Here is a 21,679-nt window from a genome sequence, read left to right on the forward strand (position 1 = left end):
AGGAGTAAGTGTCTTTTAATTTCATGGCTGCAATCACCATCTGCAGTGATTCTGGAGCCTCAAAAAATAAAGTCTGACACTGTTTCCACTGTTTCCCCATCTACTTCCCATGAAGTGATGGGACCAGATGCCGTGATCTTTGTTTTCTGAATGTTGAGCTTCAAGCCAACTTTTTTACTCTCCTCTTTCACTCTCATCAAGAGGCTTTTTAGTTCCTCTTCACTTTCTGCCATAAGGGTGGTGTCATCTGCATATCTGAGGTTATTGATATTTCTTCCGGCACTCTGGATTCCAGCTTGTGCTTCTTCCAGCCCAGCGTTTCTCACACTGCAGGTAATACCTGCTGCTCTGGATGCATTTTATTGTTTTCTAAGACTTTTTCTTTGTTAATGTGGACCATTCTTTTTTTTTTCCTAAGTCTTTATTGAATTTGTTACAATATTGCTTCTGTTTTTATGTTTTGTTGTTTTGGGATCTTAATACACTGACCAGGGATTGATCCCACATCCCCTGTCCTGAAAGGCGAAGTATTAACCACTAGATTGCCAGAGAAGTCCCTGGGATGGATTTTAAATTGTTTTTGATTTTAAAATACTGGCTCTAGGAAAGTAACTCATACTACCCTCCTCCACCAACAAAAATTTTTAGAATTGGAAGTAAATATAACACAACTAAAGCTTTTTTTTTTTTAATGTACAATTCCACTGAATTCAAAAAAGTTAAAAATTTTTTAGTAAAGACTTTTTAAAAACCCAGCATCAAACAATTCTCTGGGATGTCACATTGCAAAATACAATTATACTAGCATGAGGGGGATAATTCTGATTTAAGCTCTTTCAAAGCAAGTCTCCTTCACCAGGCAAGGCTGTCAGACCCACCTGAATGTGTCCCCAATCTGCCTAGACTTCTCATTCCTTTTCTCATTTTGGGTACATTCAGGAACCACATAGGCTGTAGACAGTTATTGAAATAACAATCTTGTTATTTCAATATATATATATATAATATATAATTATTATATCAATGTAGTTGTGTTTTGCTTTTTTAATAGGTAGATCTAATGATTGTCTTATTTTTTCCCCAAATTTTAAACTTTTTATTTTGTATTGAGATATAGCTGATTCCTTGGTGGCTCAGACAGTAAAGAATCTGCCTGCAAATGCAGGAGACTTGGGTTCAGTCCCTGGGTAGGGAAGATCCCCTGAAGAAGGTAATGGCTACCCACTCCAGTATTCCTGCCTGGAGAATTCCATGGACAGAGGATCCTGGCAGGCTACAGTTCATTGGGTTGCAAAGAGTCAGACACGACTGAGCAACTAACTAGCCAATTAACAATGCTGTGGTAGTTTCACAGAAAAGGGAGTCGGCCATACATCTACATGTATCCATTTCCCCCCAAACCACCTCCTATCTAGGCTGGCACATAACATTGAGCAGAGTTCTATGTGCTATCCAGGAGATCCTTATTGGTTATCCATTTTAAATATAGCAGTGTGTCCATGACCTTCCCAAAGTCCCTATTTTAATGTTAATTCTATCATAGGCTTATACACAGATTCTCTAACATGGCTAACATGGATATTTTAAGACCACCTAAAACATTTTAGGAAATTATAGTAAAATTTTATCACAACAGTTCATTAACATTCAAGGCAATCAATGGTGATTTCTGAATTATTCTCAAAAATCGTTAAAACATGAACAATTCTGACATGAATACACCACTTTAAAAAATGAAATTTATTTTATTCAAACCAGAATAGAATGACTCTACTTACAGACTAAAATGGTTCTGTCCTAAAGGGTGAGTTTCAGGGTGATCACACAGTGCTAAGTGGGGAGAGAGTTCTGGCAGGCAAGAGGCCAAAGTCTGAATCTAGGTTTATGATTTTGCTTTTATTGTCTGCTGCTTCACTGAGCCTGGAGTTCAGTGGAGTTCATAATTAATCAAGATCAAAGGATTACCAACTTGAAACAAACAAAATGACCCGCTGCTGAAGAACCCTTTCTTCTCCTACTTTTTTCTCCGAAAGCAATAATTTTCTTTGACTTTCCCTCTGTTTTACACACCCTTCCAAAAATGGTATTTACGATCCACATTTAAACCCCCAAAGGCCAGCTAATGGAAATGTTAGGTTACTAAACAAAATTAACTCTCACCACATTAAAGTACACATGTAATAGAAAAATTGGTGCTTCAAAACACAAATGGCAAAGGGAGTTGTTTCAAGTTAATAATCTCCAATTCAGGTCTTTAAATTGTAGCCCTTGAACTTCCGTGCCTGACTTTCTCAAAAATCTTCGCTTTCTTTCTCAACAAATTAGAGAAAACAAAAAGGAAGAGAGAGCTTAATGACCGCATGCTGAAACAGTTAGGGAGAAAGCTCACAATATCGGCAACTTACTTTGAAATGCATAAAAAATAACACGGCATCTTGGATGGACCAAGGGAGGGAGGAGGGATGGATGGACAGATTATGTTGTGATAAAGAAGTAACAGTAAAATGCTGGTTGTAGGCTGTAGTATTGACTGTATACTTCTTTCAACTTTTCTGAACACTTGAAGACATAGGAGAGAGAGAAAATTTATAGTGTTCTATCCCACGGACAGAGGAGCTTATCAGGCTACAGTCCATGGTGTTGCAAAGAGTCGGACATGACTGAGCGACTAACACTTCATTCTAGATGGTGATCAACACTAAACGTAGGAGATGCTGACAATGGTAATGAAAAATCTGGTTACTTCTCCTCACGCTATCCAGGACACATTTCCTGTTTTTTCACCTGCCACCTACCACTGTCGCTCTGTCGTGTCTGACTCTTTGTGACCCCATGGACTGTAGCCTATCAGGCTCCTCCGTCCATGGGATTTTCCAGGCAAGAGTGCTAGAGTGGATTGCCATTTCCTTCTCCAGGGGACCTTCCCGACCCAGGAATCGAACCCGGGTCTCCCGCATTGCTGGCAGACGCTTTACCATCTGAGCCACCAGGGAAGCCCCACTCCAAAGCAAACCATGGCCAAAAGGTTGTGCTCAGTCGTGTCCTCTTTCAACCCTATAGACTGTAGCCCGCCAGGCTCCTCTGTCCACGGGATTCTCCAGACAAGAATACTGGAGCGGGTTGCCATGCCCTTCTCTGGGGGATATTCCAGACCCAGTGATCAAACCTGCGTGTCTTGTGTCTCCTGCACTGTGGCAGATTCCTTACCCACTGAGTCACCTGGGAACCCTGGCCAAAAGGTTAGGAAACTACTTTATCAACCTATGGTAGTACGAAATTCTAAACCTACAAAATCTCTTACAAGTCAGCCCTTAATAAGACCTGTTTTCAAAAGGAGGTGATAATTTAACCCACAGGGAAGAAAATCAGCATGTTCTGTTAGTGACAGGCAGATTGGATTATGATTCATTGAACATGGACACCGTTTCAGGAGGCAAGAATTACCAATTCATTTAACTCCTTTTCTCCTAGAATTCTGCCACCTCCCTCATCAGAGATGAAAAACCGAATAAACAAAAGCACAAGTGAAGCATTTGTTCTCCCTAAAGAATTCTAGATCCCTTCCATTCCCAGATGTGTAGAGGTGGGCCTGCAGGGGCAGTTCAGGTCTTCAATTATCACTAGTCAAGAGCCACACGAGTTAGTTACACACCTTTAAAGCAAGAAAGAATCATTGAAACCATCTGTTTCAGATCCCTCACTTAGATGGAAAAATTAAAGTCCAGACTGGAGAAGGGACTAGTTTAAGGTTACTGGCATTAGGGACAGATAAAGGACTAAGATCCAATCACTAAACAATCCCTACCCCAGACCTCTTACGCTTTGTTTTAAAGAGGTCCAGAATTACGGCACAGGTCTCGTATCTCAGCTAGGTTGTCTAGAGTATTTAAGAGAAGTTTTTCTCATGGGTCTCTTAAAATACACAACTGACCGTTAAAAACATCAAAGAGAAAACAAGAGGTATCACTAATAGCATGGCCACGTGCAGAAAGAGCAGAGCTGGTGGGCAGGACTGTGAAGTCCTCCTTGGTTTGGCAGTTTCTCACCAACAGAGGCAATTCTTGTTTTGGGATCTACATGGCGTAATTAGTGCCCTAAACAAAAATGACCTCTTTTCCCTCCTGGCTGAGACCGTTCAGATTCTACCACCGAGTCCCAATTTCTCATGTATTGTTATAAAATGAGGGGGAGAGGCCCCATGACCTTTGAAGGTCCCTTTTCATCTTTGGCCTCTTTTTAACTTTGCATTAAAAAAAAACACATAGCCGAGGACTTCCCTGGTAGTCCAGTAGTTAAGACCCTACGCTTCGACCGCGGGGGGCTCGGGTTCCTGATTGCTGGTCAGGGAATTAAGATCCCACATGTCAACAGGTGTGGCCACAAAATAAATAAATAAACAAAATGAAGTGTTTAAAAATAAAAATAAAGTGTGTCTTTAAAAAGCAAAACAAACAAAAAATACATGGCTGTAAAGTCATGTCAGAGAGGTTAGGAAATATTCTACAAAAGCGTATCAGAAAACTTTCAGCAGTAAAATGCAACTGAAAACATCTTTCGAAGTGAAGAAAAAGTCTGAAACCACAAAGATCTGAAACCATGACAGATGAACAGATATGTTTTCTCACTGCAAGTGATATTATGCAATTATAAAGTTCCCAGGAACAAACCTGGTTTATTGAAGTACTACAAAAAAGCAAGAAAACGATGAAAATTGAGTTTTAATAAGTTTAATAAGATCTTTGGGTTTCCCTGGTGGCTCAGATGGTAAAGAATCCACCTGCAGTTCAGGACACCTGGGTTCGATCCCTGGGTTGGGAAGATCCCCTGGAGGAGGGCATGGCAACCCACTCCAGTATTCTTGCCTGGAGAATCCCCATGAGCAGAGGAGCCTGGCGGGCTACAGTCCATGTGGTTGAAAAGAGTCAGACACAACTGAGCAACTAAGCACACACAAAATAAGATCTTCGAACAAAACAGGCGAAATCTAGCCATCTAGCTGGGTTTACACATCCATGGATGTGAGATTTTCTTTAGCCACATGGAGGAAAATCTCCAAAACATACTTATGGAGCCAATTCAGGCAAGGAAGAGAAGAGGGATCTGCCTCTCTTTTCCCAAATGGTTCTTCCTACAGGCTTTATCGTTTGACCCAAGACAGTTGCTCCGGTACAAATTTTTCTACTTTCAGAGAGAAAGGGGGACAATGTTAAGAAAAGGTAATGAAGCAACTGCATAGCTTAAAGATAGAGCGAGACATTTACTTGTAGACCTCTGACAAACACCGTGTACTTCACATTTCACATGGGGCCCGGCTGCTTCAATGTCACAAATGAGTTCCGGCCCAAAAGTTTTCTTGTAAATTAGCTGTTTGAAACTAGAAAACGTATTTTCCCCACAGAACAACATAAAATGGTGAGCAGCAGGATTCCCAAGTCAGTGCTTGAAAGCCTAATCAATTCCTAAAATACTTGAATCACAGACCCATTCCCAAATGGTTTTCACTACTCACTGACAGTCTCCTTAACAGACACCTCTTTCCCTCCTTGGGTGGAAACAGCCAGTTCTACTTGGCTCTGGCTGGGTTTTGCCAAGAGTTTTCCTACCTGGGTGTGGGGCAGGGGAGACAGGACAAGCGAGGACAAACTCCTAAACTCCAGAGGCAGGCCTCCTTTTGGAGCCTTGGACTTTGGCACTACTTGAATAGCTCAAAACAGAGCAGCCTGACAGTCACCTGCTAATAAGGTTGAGGAATCTTTACACCAAGCTTCCCTGATGGCTCAGAGGGTAAAGAATCCGCCTGCAATGAGGGAGACCTGGGTTCGATCCCTGGGTTGGGAAGATAACCTGGGGGAGGGCATCGCAACCCACCCCAGTACTTTCTACCATCTGAGCCACCAGGGAAGCCCCTGCTCCAGTATTCTTGCCTGGAGAATCTCCATGGACGGAGAAGCCTGTTGGGCTACAGTCCATGGGGTCGCAAAGATTCAGACGTAACTGAGCAGCTACGAAGCAGCAGCAAGCAAGCAGACAAACCAAACAGAAAGCACTTAAGTGATCTGGACTCCCAAGGACTGGTTTCAATGCAGTGTGACAACCGTAACAGTACCAATGCTTTAGGAATGTAAACAAGTGTCACCGTTTTTTTCTTTTACAATGGCAATGGCAGCAATTAATTAGAAAGGCAGAAACCAGGCAAGGCTCACAGGGTCATCACGCAGTAGCCACCCTTGGCTAGTCCTTGACTTACACACAGAGGGACAGGATTTGATCTATGAGGGCAATTTCCTTCTGAGATATTATAAAACAGAGCCATGCTTTTGGTACATGTGCTTCCGTGAAGTTTCTTTCCTGCCATAAAAAGAATTGGGAGGTAAGGAGAATGTGTAGGCCAACTACCTACCAAGATGGTCCACAGTTTAACACCATCTCCTTAAAATACGGTTTCATTTGTAGGAGAGTATTCTAGTTTGAATTCAGAAAGAACTTCCAAGAAACACTAGGGCTAATGAGGAAGACTGACAGCCATTTGATTGTAAGACTTAGGATCTTCACAGAAAATGAGAGCTTTGGAGGCTAATAAGCTGCTGAACTTGGACTTTCTTCCTGGCTATCACCAACACACTTACTCCAGGGAGCCCAACCAAGCTCTTGGTCACGCATTCAGCAGTACCTAAAAACTACTGCCCAAGGCAAGTCAACCCAGCAGCCAGGGCCAACTTCTCCCAGCAGAGAGCTTTACAGGTAAGGTGGCAGTCTGGGTGGCCCAACAGATGCAATCACAACACCATGAAGCCATGCTGCAGGCTGTCATCTAGTATCAGGAGAGAGGATGAAAGGGCTCCTGTCCTAACGTCTCATCAAGAAGAACTACCCAGAGTCCAGCTCATTCACCAGCGTGTTTCAGCCACCGCCCAGGACTAAGCTCATCCCTAGGGATGTCATGATCCCTGACGGAAGCATAAATACCCCATCTGGGACTGAAAACTGCTCCATATCAAGCCATTTCCCACAGTGAGAAACTCAGGATATGGGAGCTCTTGAGCAAACTGAAAAGGGTGATTGGACATGATGATACCTTTTCTTGTGCTTGTACACAAGGAATTAGCCCTCACATTTATTGAAAGTCAAATCCTATTTCAAAGGGCAATTAATTTCACATCCATGTTCACTGAAGCATTATTCACAATAGCCAAGAGGTGGGAACTACCTCAATGTTTATCAGGGGATAATGGGTAAAGAAAACACATTCAGCAGAATATTTTTCAGCTTTAAAAAGGGAAGAAATCCCATCATATGTTACAACATGGATGAACTCTGAGGATATTATGCTAAGTGAAATAAGTCAGTTACAAAGAGACAAATACTGCATGATTCCACTTTTAAACTCCAGTAAAGTAGTGAAACTCAGAGAAACAGAAAACAGAATGGAGGCTGTGAAGAGCTGGGGTAGGGGGATATGGGAGTTGTTTAATGGTTACAGTTTCAGTGTTTCAAGATGCAAAGGTTTCAGAGATGTGCTGTACAATAATGTACATACAGTAACATGAACACACTGGACACTTAAAAATGGTTTAGATGGTAAATTTTATGTTTTTTTTGCCCCTTCCACACACAGAAAGTCATTTAGCTTGAGAAATAAAAAGGGGGCTCTTGAAGTAGGTATACTCAAAAATGACCTGAAATTCATAAATTTGGGGTTTTGGCTAAAGAACATTTCTGTTGTCCTCACATTACCACTGTTTAAAAAACCCCTACAAACTCTCCCCTAATTATGAAAGTAGTATATATCCGTTGTGCAAACTACACATATTATAAGCATGCTTTTAATCTAAGAAATATTCTTCTGTACCATGAGGAGAGATTAACAAAGGGTCAGACCTTCTCATGGTAACTATCAAAGGGAGATCTTGTGTTTCAAATATGAATTTAAGTGTTGCATACCCTTTTGTTCCTTGGGATACAAGGCAAATTGCATACATGAAAAACACAAACATTTCCTTCGTAATTGGCTTCCCTGAGTCAAAAAATAGCTTTTCTTTCAAAATCCTCTCAAAGAAGAACGGAAGTTAAGCATAGCAGGCTTTCCCCTAGTTGGTAACTCTTAACGAATTCCCCTAATCCTTGGCCAATTATGTTCTAATAGAAAGCTTGTCGTGTTTACCAAATGAGCGACAGAATCCCTAAAAACTATTTCTTATGATGAGTACCTTTTTATTTCTTCTATTCCAACCTCAGTTTTTCAAATTATTTAAAACCTACATACACACGCACAGATGCATTTTTAACGATTCCATGTCTTTAACATGGGGGCTAGTGATGTTTTTTTAAATATTTTTCAAAGCAGAAAGAGGGGCTGTTTTATTTTTCTTTGGAATGAGCTCCTGCCAGATTTTGCACACTGCAGTTCTTTGGCAATGTGATGAGAACACATGCCCACCCACAGACACTAATTTTGCTCCTCACCCTTCCCAAGCAGCCTCTATGACACATGCTGTCTGCGCTCCATTTGATGGAATTCAAGAGGCCCAGTCAAACAGCAGGCCCTGTGGGGCCAGAGCAATGGCAGGCACCCCATCTCTTCCACGGGATGGGCACAAGGAATGAGTGTTTAAAAGAAAGCCACAAAACAGCCAAATCCAACTTGGACATCTCCAATCTGAGTATCTTTACAATTCTATGAATTAACACTAAAAATGAACAGTCATCTTTGGGGCTGAAATCTGGAAAGAGAGAGTATCTTGCTGTGGTTCTCTGCAAAGAGCTCTGTGAAGATAATGCAGAGAACTCCCCGGGCTTCGCTCAGAATGTGCATAAGGAAGGCAGCCTGTCCTGTGGGCCAGGAGCTTTCTCTGAGGGCTGAAGTGCCATCCAGGTGCCAAGGCATGTGCTTGCTCTTTGGTGATCATTAGCCATGAAGAAATGCTGGAGGACTTCCCTGGCAGTTCAGTAGTTAAGACTCTGTGCCGCCAATGCAGGGGGCATGGGTTTGATCCCTGGTTGGGGAACTAAGACCCCCATCTGCTGCATGGTGTGGCCAAACAACACAAATATTAAAAAAAAAAATTAATTAAAAAAAAAATTCTGGTGATTTAGAATCCAATTACGAATGGGCATAGCTTCTGTAACTGTCCCTTCTCTATCCTAAGTCAATCTGGGCATAGATGACAAGGCAAACAGGCTATCAGCAAACTTATACCTGGAAGAATGCTCAGGATTATTAAGAGTCCATGCTGGTCTGATAAGAGTGGTCATCCACCCCATTCACATGTCCTTAAGAGCAGGGTTGATGCCATAAGCCTGTTCTGTATTTGTCTCTGGCTTTTCTGAGCCACACAGAAAAGTTGGTATTTCCAGATAAACGATACAAGATTTATCTACAAGTGCTAGTAATCCCAGAGAAGGCGATGGCACCCCACTTCAGTACTCTTGCCTGGAAAATCCCATGGACAGAAGAGCCTAGTAGGCTGCAGTCCATGGGTTCGCAAAGAGTCAGACACGACTGAGCGACTTCACTTTCACTTTTCACTTTCATGCACTGGAGAAGGAAACGGCAACCCACTCCAGTGTTCCTGCCTGGAGAATCCCAGAGACGGGGAAGCCTGGTGGGCTGCCGTCTATGGGGTCGCACAGAGTTGGACATGACTGAAGCGACTTAGCACCAGCAGCAGCAGCTAGTAATCCCACCCACTGTGAGGGCAGAGTGGCCATAAACCCCGGATGTGGGGAGGACAGTGTAACAGCAGAACAGTGAGCAAAGGACAACAGGAAATGGACAACAGGCAGATCCAGCCTTCCCCTGGGGCCACAGTTATAACCCGACATCCATAAATCATTCACCAAGCACCGCAAGAGCAGACTGTAGGCTCACTAAACAAGTCTTTCTAAATACAAATAAGGATTTTAATTTGATAGATAATCTATAGTATTTTTAAATGGTTACTGAGCTCATTATAGCTTTGAGTCATTAGAATATAATTTTAATAGATGCTCCATCTAGTCAAGGCTATGGTTTTTCCAGAGGTCATGTATGGATGTGAGAGTTGGACTGTGAAGAAAGCTGAGCGCCGAAGGATTGATGCTTTTGAACTGTGGTGTTGGAGAAGACTCTTGAGAGTCCCTTGGACTGCAAGGAGATCCAACCAGTCCATTCTGAAGGAGATCAGCCCTGGAATTTCTTTGGAAGGAATGATGCTAAGGCTGAAACTCCAGTACTTTGGCCACCTCATGTGAAGAGTTGACTCATTGGAAAAGACTCTGATGCTGGAAGGGATTGGGGGGCAGGAGGAAAAGGGGACGACAGAGGACAAGATGGCTGGATGACATCACTGACTCGATGGACCTGAGTCTGAGTGAACTCCGGGAGTTGGTGATGGACAGGGAGGCCTGGCGTGCTGCGATTCAGGGGGTCGCAAAGAGTCGGACATCGCTGAACGACTGAACTGAACTGAACTGAAAAAGGGGAGGGGTTTTTAAAACTCAAAGATTGGGAAAGATTGCCCCTGCTGTTTACTAATCAGTGTCACTTGAACATCCATGATACTATAAACTTTGAGAATTCACTTTCCTTGACTGCCACTCCCCTCAAGGAAGAAGGGGGAAAAAAATTCTTTGTCCAAGGCTACTGATCTACTTGGCTCAGAAAACACAGCCACCAAAACTATCAAATGAATTTTTCAGTAGGGCAGTTCTTTCTCTGATATGAGAGCCATCCAAGAAAAGATAGATTCATAAGAATCAGAAGGGAAGAGCTAAAAGTTGCTTCTATACAGAACAATTAGTGGCTCTGGAATATGGACTCTTAATAAGCCCAGGAGGAAACTGTTGCCTGTAATGACGGATCTCCACTGAAGAGGGAATGAAAGCAAGGATGGGGCTGGGCCCAGATCACAGCCTTTTAAAATTTAACATCACCCAGCACAGAGCTCCGAACAAGGGCGGCATCTCATTCAATATCTATTAATCGCTTCCACGTTGAATGATGGGAGACCCTAGGTACCAACTGTGCTCTGTATCCCCCCTCCCTCAAAAGGGAGAGAAGGCATCTGAAAACCAGGTGGCCACTTTGAACTGTGGCTCATGGGGCTTAACATCCCAGGGGCTCCCAAGAGCTGCCAGAACCTGTAGTGATGACTATCACCACGGATGGTAGAGATCAATATGCCATGAGGGTAAAAAGTAACTGACGTCAAAAGAAGTCTACGCTGCCTTGAAATAACATGGACAAGACCTGAGTTAGTCTCAACTGCACCAGTCACAGGAGAACAAGACCTTTTCACAGACATAGAAAAACACTAATAAATCAAGAACTGTAAATGTTTTCATACAGTTGCCTGAAATACTTTCTGTAGGCCTCAAGGGGGGAAAAAGAAAAAAGATATCAAAGTCTAAGATTTTAGCAAAATCAGGACAAATTAGCTAATCTCCCCTTAATTCACATTAAATCACATTATTTTTCTGAAGACTTTTGATAAAATGAGCTCTGGGCTGAGTGTAGCATCCCACCAAGGCTTGGAGAGACAACCCTGCTCACTATTAAATGGCAAAACTCAGGCTTCAGCTCAAGCTACATTTTTAAAGAAGAGTTTCTTCCATAACTTAAAAAAAAAAAGTTAATGAGAAGGAATGAAAAGGACTCTCACTTTGAATCTGAAGTATTTTTTAATATCACCAAGTGCTATTATTAAATATTCACTATATATGCATGTGTAGACATACACATAAAAATAAGCAGTACAGATGTGGGCAGGAAAATTCTTAGCAAAACCCCCACATATTTCAAATACTGTTCTTCCTCATTATTGTCCTCACCATAATTAGCATGTTACAGCCTGACAGGTGGCTTTCATTTATAGAAGACAAATTTAATAAAATTTGGAGATGGTCCTGTCTCCAGAAACAAACTGGCCATTCTAAAAAAAGTGTACCCCTTAATCTACAAAGGGCTTCCCTGGTGGCTCAGTGGTGAAGAATACCCCTACCAATGAAGGAGACACAGGTTCGATCCTTAGATTGGGAAGATCCCCTAGAGAAGGAAATGTCAACCCACTCCAATATTCTTGCCTGGAGAATTTCATGGACAGAGGAGCCTGGCAGGCTACAGTTCATGGGGTCGAAAAGAGTTGGACACAACAGAATGACTAAACAACAACTAATCTATAAAACAAACAGAAACACACAGAGCAGACCCATTTCGTGCTGGTTCACCTTATCATCCCAATTTCTGAGTGTATTAAGATAAGTAAATCTAATACATTTACTGACAGTTTAAAGTACACATACCTCAAGGAAAACAAGTCATTATTACGAGCTTTACAAGAAAGGGGAAGAGAAAAAAAGACTGCCTTCTTTTCCAGCTTGATAACCCCAGATCTGTTTAACACTCTCCAAGTGATAACAGAATTTACCACCACAGACAGGGCTGCTCTACAAATACTAAATCTTTGGCAAATTTGTGGGCAGTTGTGTTTCGGGTCCTGACCCAGTCATTCTGGACAGACAGACCAGAAAAGTATAAATAGTACTGCTATAAACTAACCATAGCATCTGTCCCCAACAAGTAGGATACAAAAAGTATTTTTATAAAATATGAGGAGACGCTGAATGGACTGTCAACACAGATAGGAATGTTTAATACACTCAAATAAACAAGATATGTGCCTTAACTAGCCAGGCATTGTTTAAATTTAGTGAGTGAAGAGAGGGTCAGACAGGCGACACAGCCTCCCAATTATGCAGAACAATCCTTCAGATCATGTGAAAGCTATAATTAAATGTTGGTACCAATCTCCTCCACTCTTTCTCCCACCTAGAAGTTAATGCATGAATTCAGTATGAGCAAATTTTAATTTGCAAAAAAAGAATTCACTTAGTAGAGGAATCAAGCTTTCTGGCACTAAGTCATCCATCTTGGAGGAGAAGAAAAAGCACAATATTAAAAACAAAAATCCAACACAATAAATACAATAGTTTTATCATTAGACTACCTCCTTAGTGCATCTTCTCTTTATTCTTCTGTGTGTTTGTTTTAAGCTACCCTACTCCCAGCCTTAAAAGGTATATACCACCTCTGCTGTTTCCTAGGCAGTATCATTTAAGGCTTACTAAAAGGTTTGGGTTAACACCATTTCTATCTGAACATGCAAGGAGAAATTTGTTTCCAGAAAGGGAGATGAGTGGATAAGAGATCTGTGTCGATTAAAAGAACAGTGGTTACCTGTCTGTCCTTGCACGTGGGCACGCACACACACACACACACACTTTAGTTACTTAAAATCAGAATAATTCCCCCTCCCTTAAAAAATGTTAAAAGCAGACGCCAGGAAGGTTAGGCAGAGGAGAAACCACAAGAAAATAAAGTTCATGTAAACAGTAAGCACATACCTGGCGGGTGATGCCATTTCCTCTACATTGTAGAGTCCAAGTGCTGGATATTAGCATTATTGCTACTACAGTGCTTCCGATAAAAATGGATCAGCTCTTGTGGACCTGAGAACCAGCTGGCTGCTTGAGAAGTGGTTTCCCCCATATATGATTCAGTCTCCTTGACAAATACACTGCATCGCACTGGATGAGTCATCCGAGGGTTAGTCCGCATTTTATAGGCCTGTTGTGTCATTACTCACATTCAACATCCTGCTTCTCAAAAGTGGAAGCTGGAAGCCTGACAGCTGACAGATGCTTTTTCCAATTAAAATATTGTTTAAAAAAAACATTCCTGTAAGTTACGACGATCAATCATGGATGATACTGTGAAATGACCAGGGGAGTAACTGGCAGAGCTCAATGCCCAAGACTACAGTCTAGAGAACCACAGTATACGTTGTTTACCTGCCCCATCCCCGAATAATTTTGTTCAGGACTGAGAACAAAGACCCCTCCCCTCCTCTTTTAAGTTGTCAGTGAAATTAGCACAGGCATTTTGGTTCTTATGTTGTATGGTTACCAAGTTGCAGGAGCTTTGTGGAAAAAAAAAAAAAAAAAGATACATGTCAAAATTTTGTCCCTGGGATAATGCTGTTAGGTGGGTAGTAGCACTGTGTTTACAAAATGTCTAAAGAAAAAGTATGCTTGGGATGAAATGCTATAATATCTGAGACTCGTTATGAAATATTTTTGGCCCCCAAAAAGGGAAGTTTAAAGAAATGTGACAAAATCTTGATTACTGTTGCATCTGTTTCGTGAGTATATGGGAATTGTCTCCATTATTCTCTCTTCTTTTGAGTACCTTTGACACTTTGCATAACAAAATGTTTTCAAAAACTAAAAAAGAAATTCAGTTCTCGTGGTCTAACAGTACTGACATTTTTCTAGTTAGTATGAACTCACCATACATGTCAATGGGGGCATCATATGTGGCCCGGTGGGTGTGGGGGCTCCCAGCTGGAAGGCATGATACACGTGTCCTGAGGCCACTGTGAGGGCTGCTCCCATCCCCTGAACCAATGCCTGGTGTCTTCACCTCCCAAGCCTGTCTGGTGGCTGTTCCTCACGCCTTCTTTGAGGATATAAGCCCCAGCTTCGTTGTGAGCTCAATGTTGACATTACGAGGGAGAGGTGACCTGCCAGCTTCCTTATATGGTTTTGGAAAGTCTCCAGTTGAGGTTATATAAGTCTGATTTGAGTTCTCTCACACCAACCAGGTGGCACAACGTTTGCACAACTTACTTTATACTCAAATTGGATTACTTAAACCACCGGAAGGAGGAAGAGAGCTTTGATTTTATGGCCAGGAAAAAACCATATATGGAAGCTCCAATGTATGTTACAGGCAATCACTCTTGAAACTAGATGTTGTTTAAAAAAACATCTGTGTCGCTAGGTACGTTCTCAAAGTGTGACAAGTCATCACAGGACACTGGAAAGACAGAGGTCCTAGGATAGGAAAGGAGGAAGGATCAGGCCGAGGCTCCCACCTCAGTCGATAGCCAACCCAGTCCTCAAGGGACTGGGCCCAAGAGGGCTGCAAACCGGCTGCAAATGGTCATGATGGCCCCCATACCACATCACGTGACCCTCACAAATCCAAATGTTCAGAACCGTGTGGCCCGGAACTGAAGCCTTTCTAGTTTTGAGATTCTTTCCTCAATTAGACTGTAAGCTACAGGCTTATCAAAAGGTCCCCTTGATTAAAAACAACCTTTCACATACTTGCAAAGTAAAACTGACCTTAGCGCAACAGGTAAAAATGGGAGGGGGTGGAATTAACTTCCAGCCTAATCTGAGTTTCCATGAGTAGTGAATAAATAAATCCATAGTTCATTAAAGAACTATACAATTCATATTTCATTAATTAAAAATATAAGAATAATAACAGTAATAATGTAAACACAAAGAATGAGAATATGACAAATACGGTAAAATGTTAACAAATGGAGATTTGGATATAAAGGAGTTCTTCATACTATCCATTTCACACTTAGAGAAAAGTTGCAAGTTTCAAAATAAAGTTAAACACAGAAACACAAGAAAATATATAACCCTTGTTACCAAAAGATGTTTATGGATTTAATAACCACCATAGTTTTGCTGCTGCTCCCCTCCCCTATTAAAAGAAAAAAAAACTTAGACCTAAATGTAAACATTAGGAAGGGTTTCCCTGGTGGCTCAGTGGTAAACAACCTGCCTGTCAAGGCAGAAGATGCAGGTTCAATCCCTGGGTCAGGAAGATCCCCCACAAGAAGGAAATGGCAACTCACTCCAGTATTCTTGCCTGGGAAATTCCATGGACAGAGGAGTGTGGCGGGCTACAGTCCACGGGGCTGCAAAGGGTCGGACACAACTTAGTGACTCCACAACAACAATGAACGTTGGGAAAGCCTCTGAATTAGGACCCTTCACTGGGTCTTCCTTGCAGACAATTTAATAATAGGCTCCAAAACCAAAGTGAAAGCTAAACAACCCCCCCAAGCACACATTTTGGGAAGAAAACATTCTATATCCTCTAGAATATTATTTGCTTGTTTAGTCTTGCACCTCACAAACTGATTTGACTGCAGGAACCCCTCATCCATTTCTATCATTAAGAGTTGAAGAAAGCACTTTGGGAACTACTGCTGTAGATCATGGGTTACAGAATGCTTCCCCCTCCCAATCTTTAAGTCTTCTTCAGAACTTACCTCACTTGTAACAACAAAATAGATGTCCAGACTTGATTTCTGTGCTTTATAATGGAGATTTCTATTTGGCTGACTTCCTGGTGGCTCAGACGGTAAAGAATCTGCCTGCAATGTGGGAGATGCCAGTACAGTCCCTGAGTCGGGAAGATCCCCTGGAGAAGGGAATGGCAACCCACTCTAGTATTCCTGCCTGGAGAGTCCCATGGACAGAGGAGCCTGGTGAGCTACAGTCCATGGGGTTGCAAAGAGTTGTACACGCCTGAGTGACTAACACATACACACACATGCTGATGATTGCTGGAGGTTTCCCGACCACCCAACGGTGCCCTTGCCACCGTCCGTGCCAGTTGAGGACCCTGCACCTGTGCAGGGCAGGCTGATGGCTCACACTGGATGTTGGTGTTTCTGTTAAGAGGGGGCAGTCCCTGGGCAAGAACATCTGAAGGAGCAGCGTGGGCCCAGCTCCACTTCACCTTACTCATTATCAGTACTGGGCCTTGGAATGTGAAAGCCAGCCTGGAAATCTTTGACTTCTTAATCCCCTAGGTCTTCACACATTCATCTCTTAGCACTGATTTTGGGGTGTTAAGAAGCAGAACTCGCTGGGAAGAACATTTTAATTCTTGCAATATATTAAATTATATAAGAGTTGTAGCAATTATCTGATGTATGTATGGGGGGGGTGGTGGTAGCTAAAGTACAAATACTGGTTAATGTTAAGATTTAAAAGCATAAAAGTAAATGTGAATGTCAATGATGTAGATACCAAAGACTGTGTGTGTAGTGGTAAAGAACTTGAAAGTGAAAGTGAAAGTCGCTCAGTTGTGTCCGACTCTTTGGGACCCCATGGGCTATGCAGTCCATGGAATTCTCCAGGCCAGAATACGGGAGTGGGTAGCCTTTCCCTTCTCCAGGGGATCTTCCCAACCCAGGGATCAAACCCAGGTCTCCCGCATTGCAGGCGGATTCTTTAGCAGCTGAGCCACAAGGGAAGCCCAAGAAAACTGGAGTGGGTAGCCTATCCCTTCTCCAGGGGATCTTCCTGGCCCAGAAATTGAACCAGGATCTCCTGCATTGCAGGTAGATTCTTTACTAACTGAGATATCAGGAAGCTTGAGCCTGCAGTTAAATTATCTTGGTTCAAAATCCTGTATGGCCCTTACTTATGTAACTTCTCTAAGCCTTTTCTTCTTTGTAAAATGGGCATAATACTATTAACAACCTCAGAGAAGCATTCTGAATGGGATAAATGTGATCATACACAGTAAGTACTTAGCATATGGCCCGGCCACTTACAGAGCATTCGTTCATTGATGCAAACAATGATGAGGATGTCTGCAAGTTTTATGAACCTAGACTGTCAGGGGCAGGCACATCGTGGCCAGTCACCACACTGGTCTGGTCACCTATCATCTGTGGCCGCTTCAGAGGTATAAATGCAGAGCTGAGTGGTTGTGACAGAAACCATATGGTCCCCAGAGCTGAAAATAGTTACTATCCAGACCTTTACAGAGAAGGTTTTTCGACCCCCTGGTGACCACCATCTGGGTGGATAAAGAACCAGGTCTTCTCCCTATAGAAGTTTTGGTCATTGCTCCCTTATTCTGCTTAATATCTCAATTTAGAACCAGATGCATGAGTATTATTTATCTGGTCCACATGAGCCGTGTAGCTCATGCTTTCCTTAAATGTAGAACACTCACCATAGCACTCTGTCTCATGGCGGGTGGGGAAATCTACAGAGCCTGAGGTTGTCTGCTGGTCTTTCCTGCCTCCCCTCCTTCCTGACCTCCCCTATTTCAGAGTCCAGTGACCCCAGCTGATGTGAGTCCACAGCTGTAATTCTCCTCCCCCAAGTCACATCTGTGCATTATGTTGAAACCACATGTGTCCCCAGAGCCTCAGGCAAGAGGTGAAAGATGATCTGGAAGAGGCATTCAGGAAGCCGTGCCAACAGAAATGAAGGGTGCTTTCAAGAGAGCTGGACAGCCATGGGCGGGATTTATACTGCCTGAGGGGCCTTCAGAAATGGGGGGCTGCTCCAACATGGCCACTGCCCGCAGGAGTCCAGGAAGGAGACTGTGGACCAACCCAGAAAAATGAAGAATACGCCTCAAAGGCAGGTCCCAAGATGTATCACTGCATCCATCGTGCTATTTTCTTTGGCAGGAATGCTTGTTTATTTGGGGAAAATAAACCCACAGCATTAATGGATAACACAGGTGAAGGGACTCTTGGGACTGGTCTCTGGGAGAGGAAATTTGAACAAAAGAAACCATTCACACTGCTTTCAGTTAGTTATCTTATTAAAAAAAAAAACAAAAAACAAAAAACAGTCGTAGCCAGCTGCTGGGACAGAGACTGTATCTGGGGTGCACTTTAGAGTCTTTCTGGAGGTCACTTGCCTTCCTGGCAAACATCAACATCCCTGTGAGGCCAGTCCAATAGAAAACGGCCTATGTTACATACTAAAGTGAAGGATGACGGCTGGGCCGGGGCTGGTCAAGGAAGAGAAGGGAGGCAGACGGTTTCTGTTGTTATATCTTGAGAGCAGCAGTTCAGAGATGGCACACAGAGCGATGTATATCCCTTGAAGCCAAGTCAGTGTTCAGCTGTGTTCTTTAAAGTGTAACTGTCTAGCACAGGGGTAAAGTAAGACTCTCCAAAGCTCATGGTTAATTTAGGGATGTCTTTGCTAAGAGCCGGAAGATCTGCAATGATTAAACACATATGAGCTATTAACCTAAGTAGATTTTTTTTTTAAAGAGACCACATGATGTGAAAACCTTTCAGAGCTGGGCTTATGGATTCAGAAGTGAAGTGAAGTCGCTCAGTCGTGCCTGACTCTTTGCAACCCCATGGACTGTAGCCCACTAGGCTCCTCCGTCCATGGGATTTTCCAGGCATGAATACTGGAGTGGGTTACCATTTCTTTCTCCAGGGGATCTTCCCGACCCAGCGATCGAACCCAGGTCTCCGGCATTGTAGGCAGATGCTTTACCATCTGAGCTACCAGGGAAGCCCTATGGATTCAGCCAGGTATCTTCAGGGAAAGGCAACAGCAACTCACATTTACCCAGTGCCCATTTGAGGTGGGGTGCTATATGACTATATCAACACAGCCACAATTTTTGTTCCTGGCCTGTGTGGAGAAAAGAGGGATGAGTGACTAGGTCGACTTAGGTTAGATAGTCTGAGTTTTTTCAGAACAAGATGTTCTACAAACAAGACTGATAAAAGAAGAAGGACTCTGAAATACATCAGAAATATGGCAACGTCACCCTGGAAAATTACTGAAGGAGCCATGGACTTGATGAGCAAGGAATACATAAAAGCATTCTGGGTCTGGGTCCATGGTAGGGCCACAGGCCAGGCGTCCATCAGATCATATTACCTTCCAGACTGGACTAACAGGGCAACAGGACTTGGCCTCAGAGATCTGGGCTGGAGACAGAAGCCACGCTTCCAGGGGTGGAACTTTAAGTTCAGGGGATGAAGTCGCCTCAAGATGTAGAAAGACACACATACATACATACATACATACTCTCTCTCTCTCTCAACACACACAGGAGTGCCTAAGGGGTAACTATCTAGTGAACTTGACATCCGCCAGGCTGAACAGTGAGGTAGGTCTATGCTTGAAATCTCTGCTTAGGCTTCCCTGGTGGCTCAGATGTAAAGAATCCACGTACAATGCAAGAGACCTGGGTTCAATCTCTGGGTCAGGAAGATCCCCTGGAGAAGAGAATGGCTACCCACTCCAGTATTCTGGCCTGAAAAATCCCATGGACAGAGAGGCCTGGCGGGCTACAAGTCCATGTGGTCACAAAAAGTCAGATACGACTGAGCAACTAACACTTTTTCACTTCTTCACTTCATGCTTGAAATCTGCTTAACACTTGAGGCTTATTCCTCAAGGTACACTTGTGTCATGAGGATCACAGCACAGACTGAACATACTGGACCCAAATCTCCATCAGTTCAGCTCGGCCCACCCTGCTGTTTTCCTAACTTGCAGCCAGAATTAGATGCGAAGCCGCTCAAACATTGTATAGTTTCAGGGATAGTCTTCAGACTTGAGACTAACCACTCACCCTGATTGCTGCTGGTCACCAAAAAATTATCCAAGACAATGGTAGCCACCTGTTAGTCAGATGGCTCTACAGATATTTGGCTATGGAAACAGAAATCTTTTCTGGGAACTCCTAACAGTAACTTTTTAATCATCCGCCTATGTACATAGCACACATGCATGAAACCCTGCAAATTTATTCTATTGGGAAGCAGTAGCTTGGGCCACAAGTAGGTTCCCTTGTGGCTCAGCTGGTAAAGAATATGCCTGCAATGTGGGAGACCTGGGTTCGATCCCTGGGTTGGGAAGATCCCCTGGAGAAGGGACAGGCTACCCACTCCAGTATTCTGGCCTGGAGAATTCCATGGACTGCATAGTCCATGGGATCGCAAAGAGTCGGACACGACTGAGCGACTTTCACTTCACTTCACAGCTTGGGCCTGACTTTACCATTAGTTGTATGACCTCAGGATGCAGACAGCCTTCCTTGTGTAGAAAACCCAGGGCTTAAACTACTTTAGTCTCTCAAGCTCCCAAGTTGTACAGAGAATGGACTGATAACAAGAAAATTGCCCAGTGATGCAGAGAAGACAGGGGAGTGGAGAGCTGGGCCGTGCCAGAGGATCAAGACTGAGGACCTGGGGGCACAGCTATGTTCCTGACCCTGGATTTCAGAGGCCAGCTTAAACTAACCCACTTGTTTAAAGGATGTGAATCTCATGCCAAAGCTAGAACTGACTTTTCCTTACCAACATTAGTCAACAATAGCAGCTAATGTCAACATTGGCCACGCTTGTGTTATAGGCAGGTGCTAAGCCTTACAATCTCACAGAACATTTAACCACAGACAGACTGGAGAGGGAACAGCCTAGCATACCTTCTTCTCCATCTTCGTGGCTATCAGTACCACAGTGACAGCATCTCTCTAGGATTTGCATGTTACCTTTGCCATTAGACTTGAGATGCTTAAGTTTTTTTTTTCCTTTTTTTTTTTTTTTTTAACTTTTGTAGCTCAGCATATGGCAAATGGTAAACCCTTGGCAGATTGAATTTCTTTCATTCATTCAACAGACACATTATCCTTTATTGCTTAATAGAGGGTGGAGATGAAGATAATAGAAAGGGAAGAAATGACAGAAAGGTGGTGACAAACTCTTGAAATGAGTATTTTTTTCTTCATTACAGAAGTATTAGGTTTACTGCAGAGCATTTAGGGAATACGAAGAAAAATATTCACCTGAGTGACATCTCGGTGGTAGAACTTAAGAGCGTTACCTGCGTCTAAAGTTATGTGATGCATGTTTACTAATTTAAAGTATTCTTTGCCACTACCTGAATCCTGTTAATAAATAATTGGGAAATAGTATTTTCCTGTTTTCCTATTTATTCATTTCTGATTTAAAAAACACAAAAGATAATGTGTGCAGGGCTTAGCCAGATTTTTTTTCCCCCATTTTAGTTCAGCATCCCCAAAGGGCAAGTAAGTAATTTA

At 42.9% G+C, this 21,679-nt stretch overlaps 1 protein-coding gene across 2 annotated transcripts in view; it reads right to left on the reverse strand.

The window, feature by feature from the left end:
* Nucleotides 1-21,679, reverse strand: part of SPRED2 (sprouty-related, EVH1 domain containing 2) — a 124,967-nt gene that overhangs the window by 47,667 nt on the left and 55,621 nt on the right. Inside the window, exon 1 of one of the 2 annotated variants that reach the window (XM_010863330.1) lies at nt 13,381-15,607. The exons of the other annotated variant lie outside the window; for it this stretch is intronic. Coding sequence (XP_010861632.1) covers nt 13,381-13,397 — 17 coding nt within the window. The 5' untranslated portion in view covers nt 13,398-15,607. Of the gene's footprint in view, nt 1-13,380; nt 15,608-21,679 lie in introns of those variants that run through there. 2 annotated transcript variants of the gene reach the window in all.

The sequence above is a fragment of the Bison bison genome, unplaced genomic scaffold, assembly GCF_000754665.1.
Source record: "Bison bison bison isolate TAMUID 2011002044 unplaced genomic scaffold, Bison_UMD1.0 scf7180017864489, whole genome shotgun sequence".
In the NCBI taxonomy this organism is placed as follows: Eukaryota; Metazoa; Chordata; class Mammalia; order Artiodactyla; family Bovidae; genus Bison; species Bison bison.